Source organism: Balaenoptera ricei, chromosome 20 (assembly GCF_028023285.1).
Source record: "Balaenoptera ricei isolate mBalRic1 chromosome 20, mBalRic1.hap2, whole genome shotgun sequence".
NCBI lineage: Eukaryota > Metazoa > Chordata > Mammalia > Artiodactyla > Balaenopteridae > Balaenoptera > Balaenoptera ricei.
In genome coordinates, this window is record NC_082658.1 from 1,242,761 (window position 1) to 1,266,972 (window position 24,212).

The 24,212-nt window shown below is 41.4% G+C and overlaps 1 protein-coding gene across 12 annotated transcripts in view; it reads left to right on the forward strand.

Annotated features, from left to right (window-relative positions):
- Positions 1-24,212, forward strand: part of CEP112 (centrosomal protein 112) — a 415,603-nt gene that overhangs the window by 198,239 nt on the left and 193,152 nt on the right. For all 12 annotated transcript variants that reach the window (XM_059907770.1, XM_059907779.1, XM_059907777.1 and 9 more), the window contains one exon: positions 5,079-5,261. In XM_059907770.1, coding sequence (XP_059763753.1) covers positions 5,079-5,261 — 183 coding nt within the window. The remainder of the gene's footprint in view (positions 1-5,078; positions 5,262-24,212) is intronic.

A 24,212-nucleotide genomic window follows, 5' to 3' on the forward strand; every position in this document is an offset into this window, starting at 1 on the left:
CAGAAATGACTATTGTTCATCTCAGATGGTCATCATCCCAGACACTTCTGTGAGGTAGTAGAAGGATAGATAGGGATATAGACAAGAGCAGTTCTTAAAAAATGGGACCATGCTATATTTGTCACTTTTACTAAAATACTTAATTTTATGTGAAATCAGTTAAAGTAAAGAAGCAGGGGAAACTGAAGGAATTTCTGAAGTTTAGAAAATTGGTTCTTTACCATACAAGAAATGATTTCTTAGAAAGTTAAGAAATAAAGATTACAAATACATTGAGATTAGAGGCATTTTTGAATTTTATGGTTCAGTTTTTACTCCCTGTTATGAAAAGATAAAAGTAACATGCTTCCACTTCCTTCCATCCACCCCTACCTTTCTTCTATCAGTTATAGTATTATTTATACGTTGTTGATTTTTATAACATTTATATTCTGTTCCATAACCATGCTTCTCACAGTCATATAGTTAGCTTTTTAAGTTTAAATCGACGACATGCACACCACCAGAGCTTTTTCGTGTCTGAGTCCTTTATTTTGATTCATCTGTTGACTGCTGAGATTTCTTCAAGTCCTTTTTCCCAGAAGGGCATGTAGCTGTCGTATCCACTGTGTTTCTGCCTGCCTGAGAGTCACCATTTGTTCCCTTATTTTGAAGGATAGTTCGGCTGGGCATGAAAGTCTCTGCTCCTCCTCTCTTTCCCTGAAGCTTGCACACATTGACCCACTGCCTTTTGGCACAAAGGTTGCTCTTAACACAGCTTTGTCAGTCATCTCTTGGTTGCCTAAATTTCGTCCTCAAGTATTTTTTTTCCAAGAGTGGTTTAGGTTCTATAATCTTTGAGTTTTTCCATGTTTGAGTTTAGTTATAGTATTCTTGAGCCTTTCTTTTCCTCAGTCTAAATCAGTTTTTCTTGGTATACAGTTTGCTTTTTTGATATAGGCATTTAACTCTTCATTCATTTCAGGGAAGTCTTCTGATAACGTACCTGTGTACACACGGATTTTCTTTCTTTTTTTTTTTTTTTGGCTACACTGCGCGGCATGTGGGGTCTTAGTTCCCTGATGAGGGGTCGAACCCGCGTCCCTGCATTGGAAGTGCAGAGTCTTAACCGCTGGACCACCAGGGAATTTCCCACACACGGATTTTCTTTTTCCACTTTCTCTCTATATTATCTTTTCTTTGTGTCCTTCATGGACCTTGACTGTGATTATCTCCAGTCTTTCGTCTATATCAGTGGTTCCATTTTTAGCCCTGTTTATTCAACTCGTTTCTAATTTAGAATTTATTTTGTGATGAAGTTATTTGATCCTTAGTTAATTCTGTTGTTTTGTCTTCTTGTCTTTGAGTTCTTCTTTCATTGCACTCATGTTCTTACTAAGTTCTCCTATCACTCTAGTTGTTTCTGATTTTTAAGGTATGTTTTCCTCCCCTCCAGAATGATGGGGCTTGCAGAATATAGATTTTGTCTTCTGGTTACATTTGAGGTTATTTCAGTTAATATTTTTGTACTGCAATTCCTCCTTTTTTATGTGTTGGGTGCATTCTATTACGTCTATAATTTACTCTTCTGGTTTTGGAATTTCTGACCTTGAGGAGTATTACTGGGATGCGTTGATCTTCTATATACTGTGTATGGAGAAGTAATGACTTCAAAAAATAAGATTATCAAAGCATGTTCAGGCCATATTTGCTAGCACTAATTCTGCTGTAAAACAGTTAGGAGAACTTAGCGTGTGTATTCCAAGGCCCTCAGGGACTTTGCTGTCTAGCACCCGCATCTTGTCGTCTCAGGGCCTGGGTGTGCTCCTACCCCAGGACACGTGCATGGAGCTTCAGGCGAGGGAGGAGGCCATCGACAAACGCGGTAGGATCTGGTCTGGGAGGAGGGCTGTGCCTTCAGGGATCTCAGAACCTCAAGGTCAGAATGTGTTGGGGTGGCATAGTGGGTGGGGCAGGGCCCTTATTCATCTCCTGTTGGATAATTTCGTGTGAGTCAACCTAGTAGCTTCTAGGCAATAAAGCCATTTTCTCACGCAGGCCCCAACCAGCAGGCTATCAAGTCCAGCGTCACAAAGGCTGGCAGGTGCTCCTAGGCGCTTGAACGTGAGGCCTAATCACTCCCCTTGTCCTGGGAGAAATGCCAGTCTGCTTTCACACCAGTCGAGTGGCATTACAAGCATAGTTACCTGGCCCACAGCTCCATGCTTTTGGATTAGGGAGCTTAAAGCCTTCCCTCCTGCATTACAGGGAGCTCTTTACCTGGCCTTACTTAAGAATTCCTTGGTGATGGGGCCTCCTCTTTCCCCTGGAGCATAGATTATGGGCTCTGGACCACCTTGACTTAGAGACCCCACTGACCACTTCATCATTCACCCTTGCGGGTGCTGTCTGCTGTCCCATCCTCCACACTCTCCATGACGTACCACCTCCTGGTAACCACTAGCTCCATTGCACATTATTGTGGTCAACTAAAAGTATCTAGTAGCTCAAGGTAAAGAGAATATGCTACTTCATGTTTGCTGTTGAGAAGCACCCACATGTAAAGGACATTTATCTACCTGGAAGGGGCTAGGTTGAATTTTAACACAGATCCACCTTGATGATGGCATTGAATATGGTTATGAATATCATCATCAAGATGTTCCCAGAACATTAGGGTTTTTCTCCTGGACCCTACCATTAATCTGGAGAGGACACCCCTGCCTGAAATTGCTGACAGTGAGGAAACCTAGGCAAAGACTAGAAAGGGCTTGTAACCTCTAGAAGTTGGCCAAACAGCATTGGATCGAGCAGACAGGGCTGAGCGATTTCATTTGAAAAGGCTCTGGCAACCTTGAGATTTGTTCATTAACCAGGATCACTGAGCAACAGACCCTGACAAAATAGCAAACTATTTTAATAGCTTAATTTATGAACATCTATCTTTAGGCTTCAAATGCCATTATCTCTATTTCATTTGTTCCTGACTTTTTAAAATGAATGGACGGAAAGCAGGGTCACTGGTCCAAGTGTCAGAACTCCTCAGATAACTCAGAGTTTCTATGGAAGGGTGTTGGCTCTAGAGCCTAGACCAAGGCAGCGCTGTTACTAATGATCTCACAGCCAGTCCTGGTCTTGTGTCTTTTCTTGGGGGAAAACTTCTGTAATTCTTCTGCCTTAATTATAGGTCAATCGGTTACTTTTCCTTAGAGTATTGTAAAATATTTTGCTTTCTGTCAATTTTAAATCACACCATTCTCCCAGTTTTTTTGAGGGTTTTGAGAATCAGATCTCAGTAGAACTTTTTACCTCTTTCTATTTCCTTTCAGTGTGCTACATGTTTAAATGTTTTACTAAAATTTATAATTTCATTATTATAATGCTTGATAGTATAACACTGAGTAGAAATAATAATGTGTCCAAGACTGTTCTAAAAATATCCTAACTCAGTAATTCATATACTTGGCTGCCTGAAAATGATGCAGTAATATCAATAAAATTTTAAATTCTCTTTTTTGTTGGGCTTGACATTGTAGTTGTGTGAATCACAGAGAAAACCATGCACACTTATTTTAAATAATCATAGAAAACTTTTCTACTTGGCATAGTATATAAAGAGAAAATTTATATGCATTTTTTCTGTATATTGCCTATAGTAGAATAATATGCAAGAAAGATCCCTAAATTTTAAACAGACATAAATTCACTAGAATGCGTCTTTGTTCTCAGATGCAAAATAAAATTTTCCATGTTATCTTCTATACTATCTTGTTCCGATAAGTGTGTATATTCCAGAGTTAGTATACTTTTCTTTCTTCTAAATAATGTAGTAAATTTATGAGTGGTCAGGAGTTTATTGTTGATTTGCCCACCCTCAAAGAAAAATCACAATAAGAAAACATTTTGAAACCTAAATTTAAAAGCAATTTTAATCTGTGTTCTCATTCTTAATTTGCCATTAGAGGATGAGAGTTTTAAATCTCCAGAGAAAATAACTTCTGAAATGTGGTGCAGCATGCATGCCTGGAGAAATGAATGCTATAGCTTTAAGATAAGGTAGTCTGGTGATTCATTGCACGAAACAAGATCGATTTGGAGCAGGCTCCTACTGTTAGCTTTTTTGAAGATGGATTCTCACGCCGAAAATAACACAACGTATTCTAGATAACAGCAGTTTTTCCCCCTGAAATCCACCAAAACTGAAGAAAAATCCAAGTGACTGTTCTTAGCAGCTGTGTGGCCTGGAGTTCACTGGGGAAGCTGGCTTCCTGCAGTCCCTATTCATCACCTGCTTCAAAGACAGCCTGGCTGGCTATAGTGTGCAGGCCAGGTAGGGTGCCATTGTGCACAGCCTGGGAGGATTAGTATCAAAGCTGCGGCAACCAGGCCCTCGGTCTCGGGCTGCCATTCAGTCTAGCAGGGAGAGGCTAAGACTGGCCAAGGTCACAGTCTCCAGTGTGGAGTGGACTGGGAAAGGATCCTGAGAATAGAATGCTTTTTATGAAATCATGGCGCAAGCCTGCAGCACAGCAGGTGCCCCTCTGGAACACATAACATCTGTTTATGTTGGTCTACCGTAGCTGACAACGAGATAATAGAGCTTTGAAATTTATCATTTTATTTTTAGAAAGACAACTGTATATACAATAATCCAGATGCGTATTTAGCTTCGATCTTTTATTTGAAAACCATAAAGAAAACTGACCGATTTAATTGCTGCTTTTTACATTGTATATATTTCAGCAAAAAGCAGAGCGTACTGACTATTAACCGTTTATAACCATTGCTGGTCAGTAATACCCAAATTCTTGGGGAGGAAATACCTAACATGCGACATAATTTTTTTCAATGCTTCAGGCATTTGTGTCAACAGATTGCAGAAGGATTTACTGAATATGCCCAACTGTCTTGAATATTAGGAGGTTTAGATAAAATCCACCCCCCCCCCAAAAAAAATGAGAGTATTTTAAGGGTGAGGTAATAATGACGCAAAAAATAAAATTTTCAACTTGGGCAAATTAGAGAAAAATTAAGCTGGCCATGAGTTGTCATGACGACAAGGATGTTCTGTTGATGAACTGTCCTCATTGTCCAATCAGATAGTAGAGCTGAAGCTGGAGCACGCACAGGAGAAGACGCACCTATTACAGCAGCATAACGCAGAGAAGGAGAGCCTAGTCCGAGCCCACGCACGGGAGACTGGAGACCTGGAGAAGCAGCTCCACACTGCCAATATGGAGCACGAAAATCAAATCCAAGAGTTCAAGAATCGAGAGTCACAGGTAATTATCAATAATATTTGATAAAACGGGGACCTATTTTTAAAAAGTCATCAGCGTTTCATGTTTTCTTATTATTCTTGTTGATGCACGCTGTTTGATCATTTGCAAAACTGACAAATAAATGTGATTTTTTTGTTTTGTCCCCACCCCCCCTTTTGGGGGATGAATAAAGCTTTAACTACAGAAACCACAGGTAGCCAGATTAAAAATCCCATGGCGCGCTATAACTTGGCCCCTTTTTTATAATCTTGTCTCAGTTCCTTTCATGATGGATTTTTTTTAAGGTATCTGCCCCTTACCCCTCCCCTCAGCCTTAGCAAATCCCCAGGAAATATATCAGCCTCACTCCTTGCTTTTTGTTTTAATCTCTGTAGGTAATCAGGCAGCTGTTTTAATATTTGCTTTTCCTTCCTAGTGTTGCTTTTTTTCTTTGGACTCTATATTTGATTAGGTTACTGAGATGGTAACTGATAAAGAGAAGGGCTACCCCCCATGAGCACGCCACGCCTCCTGCCTCACCCCTGCAGTCCCTGCTGGAGGCCATTTGCAGAATAACCCCCAGCTGTGGCAGCATTTGACTCTTCAAACTTAGGGATGGAATGAGCACTGTCAGCATGGAAAATTACCTTTATAAATTTCAGATGGAAAAAAATCTCATCGGGTGTATTTCTTTGTGGTGCAATACATTCTCTACGGTATATATAATCAGAGGCCTTTAGTGTTTCCTCCTGAGGAGGTTGCTGTGAAATTTTATTAAAGGAAAATTGAAGAGCAATTGATACCAATAAAAAGATAATTTTCTTTTCTAATAAAACCATATCATCTGCTAGGTCTAAATACCTCTCTCCCATTGAAATCTAGCCATATTATCCACACCACACATGAGCTTCTTCCTGGTTATCCTTCCTCCCCAAATAACATAATTTTTAAACAACGAAATAGACCGTCTGTTTGTTATAATATGTGTTTAAGCAATTTCATAATTATCTAAACATAAAAGTACTGCTGATTAAATAGATGTTATGTCTTGAGTGGAAGGCGGGAGACGGTAAGGCAAAGAATAGGGCTGTTGGTCATCTTCATTTGACCTTGGGTTGTGTTTTACCTTCGGATAAAGATGGAGGCACAGGCTTTTTTGTCAGTCACACGCATTTCTAGGAGAATTATTTAAATTTGTTTTATGGGGGTTTGTTAATTAAAGAGGTAGTCGTTGTAGTAGCCCTGGTACCAGAATAGTCAGGTGGTTCCTGTGAAATCAACGTGTGTTATATTTTTGCCACCAACCTCATTAGAGCCTTTATAAAATATATTCTGATCTTTTAATTGTTAGTCATACAATTTGTTAAGAATATTTTCAAACTTACATTCTCCTTCGAAGATGATGTTAAGCCTTACCATTGTCTTCTTTGAGAAGATATTTGGGTTCTGAATCAGTGTAGGATCTGTTTGCATGGTGGAATTGAATAATCGATACAGTTAAATACATTAATTTATACAACTTCTAACTATTTTCGTGGTGTTGTAGAAAGCTGACACAGACAGAGGCCAAATTTAGAGGAAATCTTTGTGACTTTGCATATGTCGTATCTGCCATATATTGGGTGCGGTTCATCCAATGATAACAAAAGGGAAATTTTAGAATTATTACATATAATTAAGCCACAGGGAGAGTATAATGAAGTTATTAATTGAATTCCTTCTAATTGAAGTATTAATCTGACCTCTCCAAATGCTGTAGCATATGATTATATTTCTGAGATTTTCTGTCTTTCTTGGAACAATTGGAATTGCTGTCCCGGGAATGCTAGTAAGCAATGGAAACTTAGGCTAAATGCATTCTTGATCAAAATGAAAATGATTTTCTGCAGACGCTATACTAAGTTGTTTTTAGAGAACATAGTTTTTTAAAAAACTCTTATCAGTAAGTTATATTTTAAAAAATCTTATCGTGTATACCAAAATGCTGACAACTTGTATTTATTTTTGGCTATTTATTGGGGCTATTAATTCACAGTTTCCTCAGGTAAGTCCTAAATTTTCCAAATATGTCTTTTCATGATTGTGGTCTAAATAATCTAATGCATAATACCTTTTAGGTTCTGAATTCCATTCACAAATTTCAAAAAAAACAAAGTGACATATTTTTTTAAAAATAGAAGAGCCTTTTTAAAAATCACTGTTTTGTGGTTTGATGCAGAACAAACACAAGTATCTTAAATACTGGATTGTGTAATGTTTTATTTGAGTTCCAGGGAGACATTTGATTTTCAGTTCATGCCCGGCTGCTCCCGTTTAGCAATGGAGGCCATTTTGTAAAAAGGACTAGTTGGAATATTTAAGCAAAAGAGGACCAGTGTAATATCTATTCTATGGCTTTGTTTGCTGCTTTTCTTCTGTCAGATTCTTCATTGCAAGCAATATACTAGAAATCTACTTTTGGCTTCTTTCGAGTATGTAATATGTTGTATACTAATAAAACCATTGTTATAAAGTATAGTCACCTACCTTAAGGTGAATCATATCAACTGGGAGCTCCCTTTTGGTGAATATGCTATATAATTATTACAGGTGCTTTGTTACTCAAGTAATTTCTGTTTTATAGAGAAACGATAAGATACAGTAATACAACTAAGGACAATTAACCATTTTTCTCTTTTTATTTGGTGCATTTAGCTAATTACTCTATGCATACATTATATTTTTGCCATAATTCCTTGATTTTCAACGATGGGAGAGTTTATGTTGTGATACTTACATTTGCTAAAATGCACATTAAATTTTCCTGCCTTCATATAAGATGTTCAGTCTGGTATGTACCTGAGGTCATAATGTTTAAGGAAAAGCATCCAGATCAGTAGATTTCAAGACATATGGAAATTCGCAACCTCATTATCAAATATTTCTCATTGGCCAGATCCCTCTTATTGAAGTTATTTTGGAGAATGATTTGCTTGATTCCATCATGTTTTTTAACATAAAGGAAATTTATAGTTTTGTTGTGATCATCTTAGGAAAGCTTCTTCTAACATGGTAGTCCTCATGTAATTCTTGTTTTGCTTTTGAACTGCAAAATGTAGTGAAAGAATTTCTGCAGTTTATCGCCTCGAACTTGAACTTAGATTCCTTGATCCCTTGGTTGCGCTTTTAGGACCCTGAACCACTCAGAGATTGCTTGATCTTTGATGTTTGCTGCTGGAGTGAATGGTGTGTATGAGCCCTGTAGAGACTGTTCCAGAGGACCTCTGTGATCCGCCCCAGAGGTGGTGTCCCCATGTTGGGACGGCTGTCCGTGAGCTGTTGAGGTTCAGAAGCCTCGAGCAGTGAGAGGAGCCACTGCGGCCACCGGGAACCGCCGTCGGTAGAGCGGGCAGGGTTATCGGCAGCGTCTGAAAATACATTTCACTGGGAATTTGTGTATAGTGAGGTGGGTCTTGCCTAACGCTGGCATCTTGATGCCTGTCGTGATTCCCTAAACTGAGAATCATGATTCTAGTATGAACAGTTTTGCACAATAAAGACAGATCATCTGGATTTTGCCGTACTGACTCACAGTAAGAGGCTACATCGATCGCCGATTCTAAAATGTGGGATTTTTAGAGCCCCTCTTCTTTCTCTCTTCCACTTAAAAAAAAGTTTTCCAAAAAAGATATTTATGATAGGACAATTATAAAAACGATATCTTGATAACATTACTTTATTTTCCATGAATTTGGGAATCTGGGCACAAGATTAAATGTCCATTTATAAACTGGGTGTGTACATGTGTGCAGTGGATTAAGTATGGGTTATTATTCTTCAGAGATTACTCAAAGGGTGAATTTCACAATATGTATGTTCTGAACACTATTGTTGAACCTATACGTGGTCTTTGGGCTTTGGGGGGGCTAGTACTTTTTGTGTTGAAAACGTTTGATTTTAATTTCTTTATATTCCAAGCACTTTCAAAAAGGATTTGAGGCAGCATTTTATGATAAACACATACAGATGCAATATAACTGAAAATAGTAATTAAGCAATAAATGATATTAACCGCATCAGAAAATCCATACTTTTAAAGAAAATGCTCCAGTTAAGTACAAGTTTTAGCTCTGAGCTTGCCTAGAAGCCACAGTGAAGAGTGAAACATGATGAATTGTGTAATTCTGAATATCTAATGTAAGAAATCATACCAGTTCATTTTTTTTCTAACGCTCAATTCTGAGAGAAATATATGACATGGGGCTTAATGTAAAAGGCGCTGACCAGTATAATTGATGATGTTCTCTATATGTTAAAACATTTGGGAATAAAATCCAGTGGGAAAACCTAGGATTCTTTAAGTACTTTCACAAAATGTAATTAGCATGTTTATTTTAATGTGCCAAATTTTCATTTTAATTTATGGGTAATGCCATTATCCTCAACATCAAAAAATGCAGTTGCTTTGGGAGATCCAATTTAGTGGATATTACGAATCAAAAGAAAGCATATATTAAGTCGTAAGCCTACATTTCTGTATTATCACTATATGACTCTTCCAGAAACCCTTACAAAACATCTTTAGATCGGAAGTGCTTTAAAAGTTAACGCCCTAAACCCTCTTGCACTGTTGGTGGGAATGTAAATTGATACAGCCACCATGGAGAACAGTATGGAGGTTCCTTAAAAAACTAAAAATAGAACTACCATATGACCCAGGAATCCCACTACTGGGCATATACCGTGAGAAAACCATGATTCAAAAAGATACATGTACCACAGTGTTCATTGCAGCACTATTTACAATAGCCAGGTCATGGAAGCAACCTAAGTGTCCATTGACAGATGAATGGATAAAGAAGATGTGGCCCATATATACAATGGAATATTACTCAGCCATAAAAAGAAACAAAGTTGAGTTACTTGTAGTGAGGTGGATGGACCTAGAGTCTGTCCTACAGAGTGAAGTAAGTCAGAAAGAGAAAAAAACAAATACCGTATGCTAACACATATATATGGAATCAAAACAATAAAAATAAAAATGGTTCTGAAGAACCTAGGGGCAGGACAGGAATAAAGACACAGACATAGAGAATGGACTTGAGGACACAGGGAGGGGGAAGGATAAGCTGGGATGAAGTGAGAGAGTGGCATGGACATACATACACTACCAAATGTAAAATAGATAGCTAGTGGGAAGCAGCCGCATAGCACAGGGAGATCAGCTCGGTACTTTGTGACCACCTAGAGGGGCGGGATAGGGAGGGTGGGAGGGAGAAGCAAGAGGGAGGGGATATGGGGACATATGTATACGTATAGCTGATTCACTTTGTTATACAGCAGAAACTAACACAACAATGTAAAGCAGTTATACTCCAATAAAGATGTTTTAAAAAAAAAAAAAGATAACCCAAGAACTTTTGGTGTTTGTTTAAAATACAAATAGAGGTTTTTCCCAACTAAGCCATTTTTAAAAGACTGTGGGGGAAATATTCTTTTTCTGATGTGAAAAACGTAGGTTATTCAGAATTTTCCAAATAGGACAAAAATCCTTCTTATATTCTGAATAGATGCGTTGATGCAAAGATCTCACTTTATTAGTATCCAATGGTGATGTGTCTAATAGAATTACATATGAACTAATAACATATTTGCATTAATATATTATTGTATATATTACTGTGTAGAAGAATACTATTTCTTAGGTACTTAATTAGGAGAAAATAGAGAAAGATGCCCTTTCAAGTAAAGTCTACATTTTTGGTAGGTCACCAGCTTTCTTTTTCCATAATAATTCTAAAATACTGTAATTATTTTCATCTTACAAGCACAAAAGTAGCATATATCTACCTATAATTAAACTATTATAAATAATTCAACTTGGTCCTCGTTGTGGAAAAAATTATATTAAGTTTAATAAACAAAAACAGGCTGAGACAAGGAAATTGATTTCTCTAAGAATGATCCATTTATTGAAGTATTATACAATGTATCTTTAGTCCTGTGCATATTTTTAAAATGTGGCAGTTACCATGGAAACCACATTCTATGGCACGTGGTCCACTTTTAGATAAAGAATATTCCTTTTCAAGACAAGCCTTCCAAATAATAACATATAAAGTATTCCGTTTGCAATAACAACTTCATATCAATCATTAATGATTGCTTTAAAAATCTGTCCTATGTTCTCATTATACTTAATGGATTTTTAAAGAAATATTTAAATTGTTTTTGAAGAACATTAAGTTGTTCTTAATGATTAAATGCTGAGGATATTTACAATGGGGAGGGTATAATGTGATCACTCTGCAGTGGTGAAAACCGGGAGACTGCAAGGGAACACAAGTCTGTGTACACAGTGTGTTCCGACAGATAAGAAGCCTTTAGTCATATCGAGTGTCTGAGTATCCAGCAATGATGTTGTCAGATTAAGTCATCACGAGAGATGACTGCATCCAATTATTTTCATTTGACACATAAAGAACCTGTGGTTCCAAGGTCATTATCTTGCCCAAGGTCACAGAACTAGCAAACCAGGCCTTCTTAATCTTAATTCAGTGCTCTTTATCTCACAGCCTCTTCCAAGAAAGGTTTTAGATTTTTGGAGAGACTTGGACATGGCAAAAAAGGGAGAGGGTTGTGTGAACCTCTGCCGGGCATGGGAGAGAGACACTGGTACCTTTGTTCCCAGGCTGAGATTCTCATCTCAATTTGCGTTTCTTTCAGTGAGTCGCTGTCCTTGACGGTGCGGCCAGGCGTAACTGAACTGGGCTGCTCGAGCCCGCTTTGAGTCGACAGTGCCTTCTGGAGCGGTGCTGAATTCCCCTGCTCGGTCCCTTCCATCGCATTACCTCACCCAGCCCTTCCGGTCCCCCATCAGGGTTAAGTTTCCTATTTGGAAATGGTTTTGACCTTCTTGCCTGGGTCAGAAAATGACTTGTGTGTATTTCCATTTTATCAATGAGGAAAGATTCTGAAAGTGCAGTAAGTTGCCCAAGGTGACATAGCTAGTAGTGTAGCTGGCGCTCGTGACCACTTCCCCTGCCCATTCGCCTGCTTATGGAGGAGCTCGTTGTTTCTGAATTTCATTTATTCTGCATAAATTCCATTACGTTTTCAATTTTGGATTCTTAATGCATTGCTAGATTTAAACACTGATACTCATAACTCAGGCGATGTAAATCCAAGTCAGGTCTTAGCCAGTAGTTTCAGTCTTTCTCCCAAGTGACAGCCATGGCTATGTCTCTATTCTGAAACCAATTAAACTCTGAAGAGATATGCATTTCTTAATATTTTATTTGGAATAGAATTCCTTCCCACAAATTTTAGAATTTGTAGAATGGATAAATGAATGTGCTTTTGAAATGGGTTCACTTTTGGTTTTCACATTATTACTGAAATAAGAAGATATGTCCAGAGTAAGAATCCAGTAAGCTTTTAGGTCAGTGGGACCTACCAATCTTTATAAAATATTGCTTAGGAATTTGCATTTAGTATTGGTGAAATATGGTTTGTTGTGAATGGTTTACTATAGATGAATGTCTGTTATATTCACATACTAATTTGGAATATTACATATGATCCATTCCTTTTAATGGAGTGACTTTTTAAAGCTCAAAGACGTCAATGTTGGCATTTTTTTCCCTAAAGGAATCCTTGTAAGAATCCTATCACATGGCAACAGCTAGTCAAAACCTTCTAGAAGTGAGGTCGAGGTGGTTTAGTAAGTTCAAACCTGGAGACTTTCTTGATAGAAATACAAAGAACAATTAGAAAATGTGTTTCTTTTAGAATCCTCAAAAACAAATTATGTTGATGCAGTTTGAGCTGAATTCTAGAGTAATTTTGGCCAAAATGAAAAACTTTCAGAAGGGTTTTCTTTTACATAAAATACTCCAGCAATAAATCACTATTCCACATGAGGGATGTCATTCCCGTTGACATACGGAAAAAGGCCCTCGTTTAGCCCTTTGCCCTTAGCATTTTGCCCTTCCTTCTCCTCACCTCTGCCTAAATGAAATTACTGAGGAAGTTGGCAGAAGTTATCTGGGAGGAAATACGGGACGAATAACTCTTCTTCCTTGATGTCTTGGAAAGGTCATTTTTGCGTTTTTGACTCAGTTCCCTAAGAGACATCCTTGATGTCTTCATTTGTATATTTGAGGTAATTTTTGGGGATGGAGAGGTTGAAGCCAGAGTGCAAGAAATGACTGGCAAAATGATGATATCATCAAATGTTCAAAGAGCTGGCAAATTGAAGCTCATTAAACTGTCATTTTGTCTTTGGTTCAGGACTAATTGGAATCATGCCTAGTTGCATGATACGCAAGATATTTAACACCTGAGCATTTTCCATGAGAAAAGTCACAGAAATTTCTGTTAGGGAGACCTTGAACTCCTGTTTGAGGAGGAGAGCAAGGCATTACATGAAAATAATTGTCTATTTTCAAACTACTTTAATATTTGTGTAGAGAAAACCTTTGAAAATATTGTCGCTAGAAGGAAACTTTTGGATAATAAAAAGTGGCCTCATTGAGACCTAATTGGTGGATCAATGTGGAACTTGAGATAATATTTTTCCATTGAAACAAATATTAAAATTTAGTGAAAGTTATTTTTCTTCACTTGTTTTAACAATTATTTTAAATTGTTACCTGACCTCTCAAGTACTTTTGCATATTTGTATACTGAGAGGTTGGGGAAAGATGACAAGAAATCATAAAGAAACAATACACAATTAGACTTGCAGGGTTTGAAAATGTGTGTTATTTTTCCTGTTCATTTGGATTTGTTTTGCTCGGGTATGAAGTCAAAGCCTGAAAGTAGTAGTAATATTTGAGAATGAGCTAATGGTGTCCTCAGAGAGTGAAGTTTGCTGAAGTTTGTGGCCTGGATCTGGGGTCTCTTTCCTTGTTAGTGAGGGCAATTGCAATGCAGCAGTGCTCTCGGGGTGTGTGTGTGTGTGTGTGTGTGTGTGTGCGCTTGCGCACGCATGGGTGTGTTTGTGTCCCAGTGACATTATCGCTCTGTGGTACAGAGGAGCTTTCAGTGAACATGCAGCAATGGACCAACCAGGCCTAGCGTCTTAAATGAGGGAATTTTCCGGTAAGGACTTGAAAGTTGTAGGTCTTTAAAAAGGTTAAGATTAAACTGGTGATTCATTCATCTTAAGTTTACTCCTTAAGTCAGTCTTTATTAATGAAACAAACCCCAGATCTCTAGGGTCAAGTGGGACCTTATTTACTTCGTTATTTGCAAAGATGTCATTTAACGTACAAGATGCATGTGTTTACCAAATGTTTCCTGAAAAGCTAATTTTTGTAATGTAAATGTTATCCACACTTGTTAGGCGAATTTTACAATAGCTCCAGATAAAATGATGCTGGCATGTGCAACAGGAGAAGTAGAGTGTGAGGGTGGAAAACTTTTGGTTCTTCATTCATTCAAAAATTGCTGCCAAGGCTGTCATTAGACAAAAGCCCTGAGTTCAAGAGGTGCCGTGTGTCCCCGGCCCCTGTAAAGCCTGTGTGACTGTGCTGGTTCGGGTTTTGTGAGCCGTGGAGGTGTACGACATGCAGCAAACATCACAATCTATTGCCATAAAGTTGGTGTTTCTTAACAAAATTCAATTCAGAAATAGGAATAGCAGAGTAAATCTTCTCAGGAAAATCATAATTACTGTTGACTGTTCTGATAGCTCTTTGAAGTCTCATTGTTCCATACCGATATTGACAAAATGGAACTCTGTGACTTGAACATTTTTATAATTGTGACTCTTTGGATAATGTATAAATCAAATTTATTTCCACATACGTTTTCCTATCTGTCAAAATTAGGCAGAATTATGTATATGGAATTTGCTATGACACAGACTTCCTTCAACTTGATTCATTTACTCAATAAAGATATTTTGAGTGCAGTTCTGTGCCAGGCCCTGGGGATGGAGGAATACACCTTCAGGAGGTGGCTTTCACATGAATGTTGCCCCAAGTTGTGTAGGGAATGGTCTCTCTGGCCCTAAGAGGGTTCCTTTCAGGGTTACAGAAGAGAACACGATAGATCAGTCCTCTGCTCTAAAGGAACTTACACTTGAATGGGGGAAGACAGATGATAACACAAATCGCAAATTAACAAGGAGAGCATCGCGTGGCAGTCACTGTTAGGTGCAGAGCTGTGGCACCGTGACCGGTGACTGCTCGCCGGCCGTCAGCGAGGCCGCTCCAGGGCGAGCTGTCTAAGCTGGCAGCAGAGAAGAGGAAGCCTGTGTGTCAGGAGCAGAGCAGGTGCAGGGAGGGCAGGGCCTCTGAGGAGCTGGGTTTGACTCTGCATGTGATTGGAAGACAAGGAGAGGCTTCTGAGCAGGAAGGGGACGTGATCTGACTCACGCTTCTAAAAGGCCACTGAGGCTTTGCGGACAGTCCTGGGTGTCTGTATGATGTGTCCGTTTGTCAGTAGGACTTGCTGATGGGTAAGCTATGGGGAGTGAGGGAAAGAGGACTTCTTTAGAGTTAGGGTTTGAGTAGCTAGTTAGATGATGGTGCCAACTATGAGGACAATTAGGAGGGAATAAAAACAAGAGTTCTGTTGTTGCCAAGTTAAGTTCGAGCTGCACGTTAAATATCCAGATGGAGGTGCGTCAGACAGGGAGTTGGAAATGCAGGTTGAGACTCCAGAAATACGAATTTGGACATCATTGGCATATAGGTGATAAATAACGTATGGGCCTAGATGCAGTGATCAATTTCTTTTCGAATATGAAAACAAAGGTGCTGGTTCATGACCGGTCTCGACCACTTACTGGCTTTATAAACCTGAGTAACCAACTTCATATCTCTGATCATTGTTTTCCACATCTGTGATATTCAGTCATTCATTCAGTGGTGTCCTCTGCTGAGCTCCCACTACGTGTCAGGCACCGTAGTCAACCTTGGAGTATTCAAAACGGAGTGATCCCTGCCCTCCAGCTCGTATAGTCTATGGAGAAGCAGGCATTTGTGCATCTGTCATGATCGGAGGGCAGTATGGTTCCTTCCACAGGTGGGGGCAAAGAATACCTTCCTTTCACATAGACGGAGGGTGCGTCTCAGGACACATCCAGGCTGCATAGAGCAGAGACACAGTAACACCCCGGTCAGAAGGACAACCTGCCCTGGCCCACAGGTCCCCGTGGGGCACCTTTTGCTGGTGCTGCCACCTGATCCATGTGATGATTTAATCGGGCCCTTTAGGATGCTTAGCTCCCCTTTCTTTGGGGTGGAGGGAGGTCGGTACCCTCCTGGCTGCTTTCTACTCACTGGAAACTTTGCCTACATGCCCGCCTTGCCCACCTTGTGTGTAAGGAACTAGTAACAGTACCAGCGTGGAAATGGACAGTTCTATCTCGGGGCCTCCTCTAGCAGACCCAGCCTTTAGGCCTTCTAGAGTTACACACGTGTGTATAGCAAAGTGCAATGAAGTGAGGAAGGTGCCTTGATCCCAGGTGAAGAAGAGATGGAGTTATGGAGTGTGGGGAGATAGGGTCTGGGGAGGTGATCAGAAAAGGTTGATACCATATGCATGGAGTTTTTTTTAGTGACTAGAAATTCGCTCTGCAAATTAGAATAGGAAAAGCATTCTAAACAGGAGTAGCATGATCAGTACCTGCGAAGTACTTTACACCATGTTGGGACGTCAGGACCAGCTCTCCCTGAACGCTGGTCTCCAGTTCGGGGTTTATACTGTCTCTCTGTGCTGCCATTTCTGTGTCTTCCATCTCCTTACCTCAGTGTCCTTCCTGCAACACTTGTTACCCCTCCTGGTAATTACTTAGAGCAGTGTTCCCCCAAGTAGGGTCCGTTAGGATATAGGAAGAAAGAAAAGAACTTCCATTTATGTGTATTTTGTGTAAGGTTTTGTCATGTGCAGAATGTATTAATATGGTCGTGTTACAGATTTACACATATACATGCTAGGTTGCATGCTCCATTTTTTTTATGACAGGCGTGTCCAGTACAAAGTGGAGAGATTGTAACTGTCGACAATCAGAAGTCACTGGAGAATTGAAGCAGAGGATTAAGAGTCGTAAGGCAGTGAGGTTGGAGGCTGGGTGGCTCGTTGGGAGTCATCCTAGTGACAGGTGATGAGGGACTTAGCCAAGGCTTTGGCGACAGGAAAGCTGATGTGGCAGAGAGGGAGGGAGAGGAGGCCGGAGCTGTGGTCCATGTGCACAGGGCATCAGGTGTTGATGTCACTTAGGCACCTGGAAATATAAGGCTAGAGTTCAGAGGAGAGCTCTCCTTTGGAAATAAAGGCTTGGGGGTCACCAGGATGGATGGCAACAGGTACCAGCTGTGAGGATGAGCTCCTCCGAGGAGGGGAATGGAATGAGGGTGACCACACTCATTGCCTAAGAGAAGATGGAGGACATAGCCCTGAACAAGAAGACTGGGGAAATGGGTCAAGGATGAGGGCAAGGGAACCAAGAAAAAGTGGTAATTCAGGAGCCATGATGCCTGACTCCTGGGCTCTTGTGAGAGTTTGAGATGGGCAAATATTTTCAAATGACCCTATAAATGTTAGCTGACTTATTTCAATTTGTGAACCGTGGCCACACGACGTAAACAGACGGCTGCACCAAATGAGCAGCAGTGCGCAAGGGCCGACTCCACGTGGCCCAGGCCTGCCGCGGGACGCGGGCCCTGAGATCAGGGAAGCCAGCGACGGGAAGGCAGACCCGGGGGAAAGCCGCCGCGCGGCCCGGAGCGGCAGGTCGCGCTTGACCCGCACCCACGCCAGCCCGGCTCCCGCCCGGCCCCACTTCCGGTCCCGCTGCCGCTCCGGCAGGCTGGGGTCCACGGAGAGCCGCCGGGCTGGGGCCAGAGGAGGGCGTCGCAGCCGCCCTGGAGGTCAGCCAGAGAGGCGCAGAGGAGCAGGGTGTGCCCTGGCCCGCACGGGAGCTCAGCGTCTGAGCCTCCGAGGTCGAGGCGCGGGAGGTAGGCGAGCGCGGGCTGCCCGCAGCCCTGAGAGGCCCCGGCGGCGATGCTGCTGGAAGTCGCCGCGGAGCGCGCGTCTCCTTGGCCCTCTTCCTTATTCAACGCGCGCGCCTTCACTGCCTCGCTCATGCGTGCGTTTCAGTGTTCACAACGGGTAAAGAGCACACAGCAAGGCGACTTCTGGAGTAGGTGACTCGGAACGCTTTTACACTTTAAATGCACGGAGGAAAAAGGAACAAGTGATTTCTCTTAAGATGGAACTGTGCCTCCGAGGATTCCTTCCCTTATCTCTGTGCGTTCCTCATTTGCGGAGCCACCCTCATGCGCCAGCCACCGCGCTGAGAGAAGGGACACAAAGCAAGACACAGGCCTCGCTGGAAGAGCCCCCACTCCGCCAGGCAATGTAGCGAGTCCGCAGAAACCGCGAGCCAGCGAATCGCCCTTCCCTGCTTGCCTGCCCCGCGTTCCCGGCCAGGAGGCTGCGAGTGCCCGCCAGAGCCAGGGGACTCCCCAGAGGAGGGACGGCCTGAACCGCCCTGCGGTGGAGGCGAGAGTAAGCGTCGTGCGACCGCATCGCGAAGTTGTTTCTCGTTGAATGGCTCTCATCAGAGTGAAATCCGGATTGACGTGTATACACTGATGTGTATAAAATTGATGACTAATAAGAACCTGCTGTATATAAAAAAAACAAAAAAGAAAAACCTATTTATTAAAAATAATTTAAAAAATAAGGCTTTTTCAAAAAAAAAGTTCTCATCACATACACAAAATTGTAACTGAGGTGAAGGACGTTAACTAGACTTGTGGTGATAATTTCACACCATATGCAAACGTCAAATTATTATGTTGCACTCCTGAACTAATACAATGTTGTATGTCAATTATACCTCAATTTAAAAATCATTACATCTAAAGCTAATACAATGTTATATGTCAATTATATCTTTATTAAAAATTAAATTAAAAAAAAAAGTGAAGTCCGTCACACTGAAGAAGCGGGAGTTCTGATGGATGGAAAGAGGGGAAGAGGAGACGGAAGAGGAATACTGTCCTGGTGGGACAGCACCGAGGCTGGGAGCTGTGGTCTGGAGACTCGGGCGTCTGGCGGTGGAGGGAGGGGCAGGAACAGATAGATGCAGGAGGTGCAGACGACGAGGTGGGACCCCCAGCTGCCTCGAAGTCAGGCCCAGGGGCAGCGGTGCCCCGAGCGTCACCTAGAGACACGGCAGAGGCCGCCGCCCCTCCCGGAGGAGGAGAACAACCCCAAGGAGCCCCTGTCCTCTAGGGCCCCGGGGGCTCCCGCCGCGTGGGCGCGCCGCTCACCGCCCTCTGCCTGCCGGGGCGCCCCAGCCCCGGCCCTGGTCCCCGCGTGCTGGGCCCCCTCCGTGGAGGTCAGCTCTGCGAAGCGGACAGGGGTGTGCCCAGGGCCTGACCCGTCGTGGCCGCATAGGGTGACGGCGGAGGGCAGGGCCCGGGCTCCGAGCTGTGGAAATAGGAAGAGCCGTGCAGGAGGGGAACGCTTCCACCTAGAAATGGCCTGCTTCTGTTTGTTCCTGAGTCTCGCTTATTCTGAGAAGGAGAATTGAGCAGAGCGCGTGTGCTGGACACCTGCACCGGCTTTCTGGGAGCGGGCAGGTGTGAGCTCGGTTCTGACAGAAGGCGGGCAGACCCGGCCGGGCGGCGCTTGAGTGAGGGGCTGGGACTTGACCCCACGTCGTGTGCCTTCAGAGCTGTGAGCGCTTCCGCTGCACCTCGTCGTGGTATCGGTTACAGGCCGGCCCTCGGTGGGAAAGCCTTTCTCTGCTGCTGCCGCTGGTGGCGCGTGGTTGCTGCCCGGGAACACCGTGAGGCCGCTTCGCAGAGCAAGTCAGGTCGGCGAGTCAGACGACCTGGAGCCTCTCCCCACCCAGCGCAGCGCCCCAGGGTCCTACACGCCGTATTAGGGCCCTGGCTTTTCGAGTGGCATCAACGTCATACTGCAGTTAGGGCTGCAGTTTTTCCCCTTAAGCACCTCTTTCTCTTCTGAAATCCTATGGCAGCCCATGGTTGTTTAGATGGAGCTCAGGAATGTTTTTAAACACTAATTTGGTTTGACATGACTTGGTGCACAAATTAATTATTCAAGCACATATTGTTCCACGTACATGAAAAGAATGGAACTGTAGTGAGCCGCGTTCTGACTACCACATGTGCATCATAATGTTACCAGCAACAGACTATTAAGAGAACAAAAGCTGGCAACATACAGTAACTCTGGATTTCGCCAGTCCCACAAAATTAGCATAAATATGTGAAGCGATCAGAACAGTTTGGGACTTCCTAGGAAAGTGTCCCTATTCTTATCTAGTTCTAAAAGAATGTGGAGTAAACGATTCATTTAACCGAGGATAAAAATATGTCTGCTATGCAGTTATAATCGTGTGTCATTAATCAGAAAATACTGCAGAAACTCTGACAAATTAAAAACACAAGGATGTGTCTGCAAGGGTTTTTTCAGCCATTAAAAAGCTGCTTCACCTCTCAGGCAGGCTCTTTCATGGCAACTCCTTGCTCAGTGTACTGACATCTTCAAAGACTCTGACATCTGTCGGCCTTTGAACTACCATTAAAAAATATTATCCCATTTCCATTCTTTTATGCCCATTTTTTTAATTATAGCCCTTCTTTCAAGTCGAGAACATGGTTGGTTTAAATGATGCTGTCCTTTCGTTTTCAGCCACCCAGCTGCGGTTTGAATAAATTGATGTAGAATCAAAGGCGGGACTTTAAAGGAAAAAGGTTTGATGGACTTGGACTCCGAACCAGATGAGGTTTTATGATGAAAAGGGTTTAATCCCAGCACAGGCATTGCGTCTATCAGTTGAGCAGAACAAAGCAATTCATATATATAGGTTCACGCGAAATGATCTATTTTTTTTTTAACAGCACAGATCTCTTCAGGACTTGCAAATGTGGCATTAGCTAATATTCAGAGAGCTGATTTCCTTTCATCCACCAGAAGCTTATGATTATAGTACAGTTCTCGAATTGGAAATGAGAGCTGCAACACAGATTTAAAGCTGTGCTGTCTGATTTGTATTCAGTCTACATGTCACTGCGGGACAGGCTAGTCTGGGCCAAGCTGGTTCCACACAGGGAAGAACAGTTTCATCATCTGAGATTCTTAGTCAAAAATATCACCAGCTAATTAAGACAGCAGTCTCATGACTATTAGCGGGGTGTTTGGCTGATTGGTATCTCTTAAAACTTGACAAGAAGGATTGAAGATGCATCCTCTCCTTTATTTCATATGCTTCTTGCAGAGTTAATGTGCACGAGTGCATTGCAGGGGAATGAAGTGTAGTCAGTTAACTCAGACCACTTTTTTAGAAAAGGAAAACAACGTAACTAAAACAATGACTTATTTTGCCTTCAGATATTTCCCCTCATCCAATTATTGATCTGAAAAACAAATCCTTTCTGAAAGCAGACTTCAACATTGCCTTTGCTCAGTAAACTACTGAATGATAAACGTTATTTTGAGCCAGACCGTTCAGTAACTAGATAAGTCGTTTAGGATAATTGCAAACCTAGAACATAGATCTAAGTCCACTTTAAAGTAAAAAGTGATTTTTTAAAATTTTTTTCTAATAATAATTCAGGGTAAATTGTACTTTTAATCCATTAGAAATTTTCTTAAGATCATGCGCACCTGTTTTACATTAGAAATGTGCTATTTTTTCAGAGTAAAGAAATGGTTCTTCCATTTACTTGGAAGGTTTGGTACCATTTACTTGTACAGATTTGATCATTCTGCACCAATTATTTTTCATTCTCTTCAAATAGAATTTCTATTTTAAACTACAAATTAGTATCCAAACCGTATTTGAAGAAATTCTGAACATGCATAGTTTTAATCTGGCAAAACAGATGTCAGTTAGAGGAGCAGTACTTTAATTCTTCTCTTACTACAATCTGTGGTCTACCTCATAGTCTAGAATGTTTCATTTTCTTTTTTTCGTCCCTTCTCTTTAGAAGAAAACATGGAATAATGCACTTTGATATAGGATTTACCAGGAAGTACATTTTGCCTAGCCCTAACATATTTTTGTAGATTTATAAGTTTACTGAGTTACTTGGAAGAAGTTGGATTTCTCTCAGTATAATCATCATTGCTTTTCACTCTGGAATCCTACTTTAGCTTCCCCCTTTTTTATTATGCAGTGGCGAGCCAATCTTTCACTGCTTTTAACCATGTAGTTAAGTTTTCATCCCTATATACATCCCTTTTGCTCTATCCTACTGAATTACGTCTGTGTCTTTCCAGTGAGTCCTAGTTTTCCCCTGCTTCTCCCACTTCTCCATCTGAATTTCTTACTTCTCTACCAGCTCCACGACCTTACACTAAATATTGTGGTCTCCCCGCCCTTTTTTTTCCTTTAATTCTCCTGTTAAGCAGCCGTCTGCATGTCAGTGGCCTTAAATAACAGCTATGTGCTAATGACTTAAAGCTCCCATCCCTCATGTGAGGGCTGGGCGCAGATATCCAGCTGCTTCCTGGCCCCTTCTCTTAGCTCACAGACGCCTCAAATGTCACATGTCCAGAACTGAAACCTCCACCCCCGTCTTGTCTGTGTCTATGAGCTCAGTGCTCAAGCCACAACTTGGATGTCATTCTTGAATGGCTTACCTTTCTCTTAATCCGTCAGTAAATACCATAGATTCAGCCCCCCAGAATCGATCTCTAATCTATTCATTTCCTTCCCTTCCAGCCACTCCCTAGTCCAGGACACCACCATCTTTCACCCAGGCCTCCACAGTAGTCCCCTAACTGATAGTCTTGCTTTCCTTCTTGTTCTTCTCAGCAACCATAATGATCATTTTCAGAATACATGTTGGATTACAAAACCTCCCTGCTTAAAATCCTTCAATAGCTTGTATTTAGAATAAACTCCAAGCTTCTTAGCATGGCCTACAGAACCTTGCATGAAGTCGCCCTATTGTTACCTTCCCAACACTTTCTCCCACTCTTCTCCCCTTGCTAACTGTGCTTGAGCGACACCAGCTTCTTTTTCATTGCTGAAATATACCAGACTCTTTCTAACCTTCATACTTTGGCCCGTGCTGTTTATTGGGACTGGAAAGCTTTTGCTCTGGCCCTTTGTATGAGCAGCTTCTTCTCATTCTTTAAGTCTTAGCCTAATAGTTAACTCCTCAAATGGGCCTTCCCTAAAAAGGGCTTCCTTTCAGCGATGCAGGCCTTCCTCAAGAAACTAGAAAAATCTCAAATAAACAACGTAACCTATCACCTAAAAGAATTAGAAAAAGAAGAACAAACAAAACCCAAAGTCAGCAGAAGGAAGGAAATAATAAAGATCAGAGAGGAAATAAATAAAATAGAGATCAAAAAAAAAAAAAAATAGAAAGGATCAATAAAACCAAGAGCTGATTTTTTGAGAGGATAAACAAAATCAACAAACCTCGAGCCAGGATCACCAAGAAGAAAACAGAGAGGACCCAGATAAACAAAATAAGAAATAAAAGAGGAGAAATAATAATTGATACTACAGAAATACAAAAAATACAGCCTGCTAAACTTGAGTCAAGAAGAAACAGACAAATTGAACAGACGGATCACTAGAAGTGAAATAGAATCTGTAATTTTAAAAACTCCCTGCAAACAGAAGTCCAGGCCTGGATGACTTCACTGGGAAATTCTACCAGACATACAAAGAAGAACTTATACCTTTCCTTCTCAGTCTCTCCCAAAAGATTGAAGAGGAGGGAACACTCCCAAAGTCATTCCATGAAGCTACCGTCACCCTGATACCAAAACCAGACAAAGATACTACCAAAAAAAGAAAATTACAGGCTAATATCTTTGATGAATATAGACACAAAAATCCTCAGCAAAATATTAGCAAACCAAATCTAACAATACATAAAAAGGATCAAACACCATGATCAAGTTGGATTCATTCCAGGGTCACAAGGATGATTCAACATATGCAAATCAATCAAAGTGATAAACCACATCAGTGAA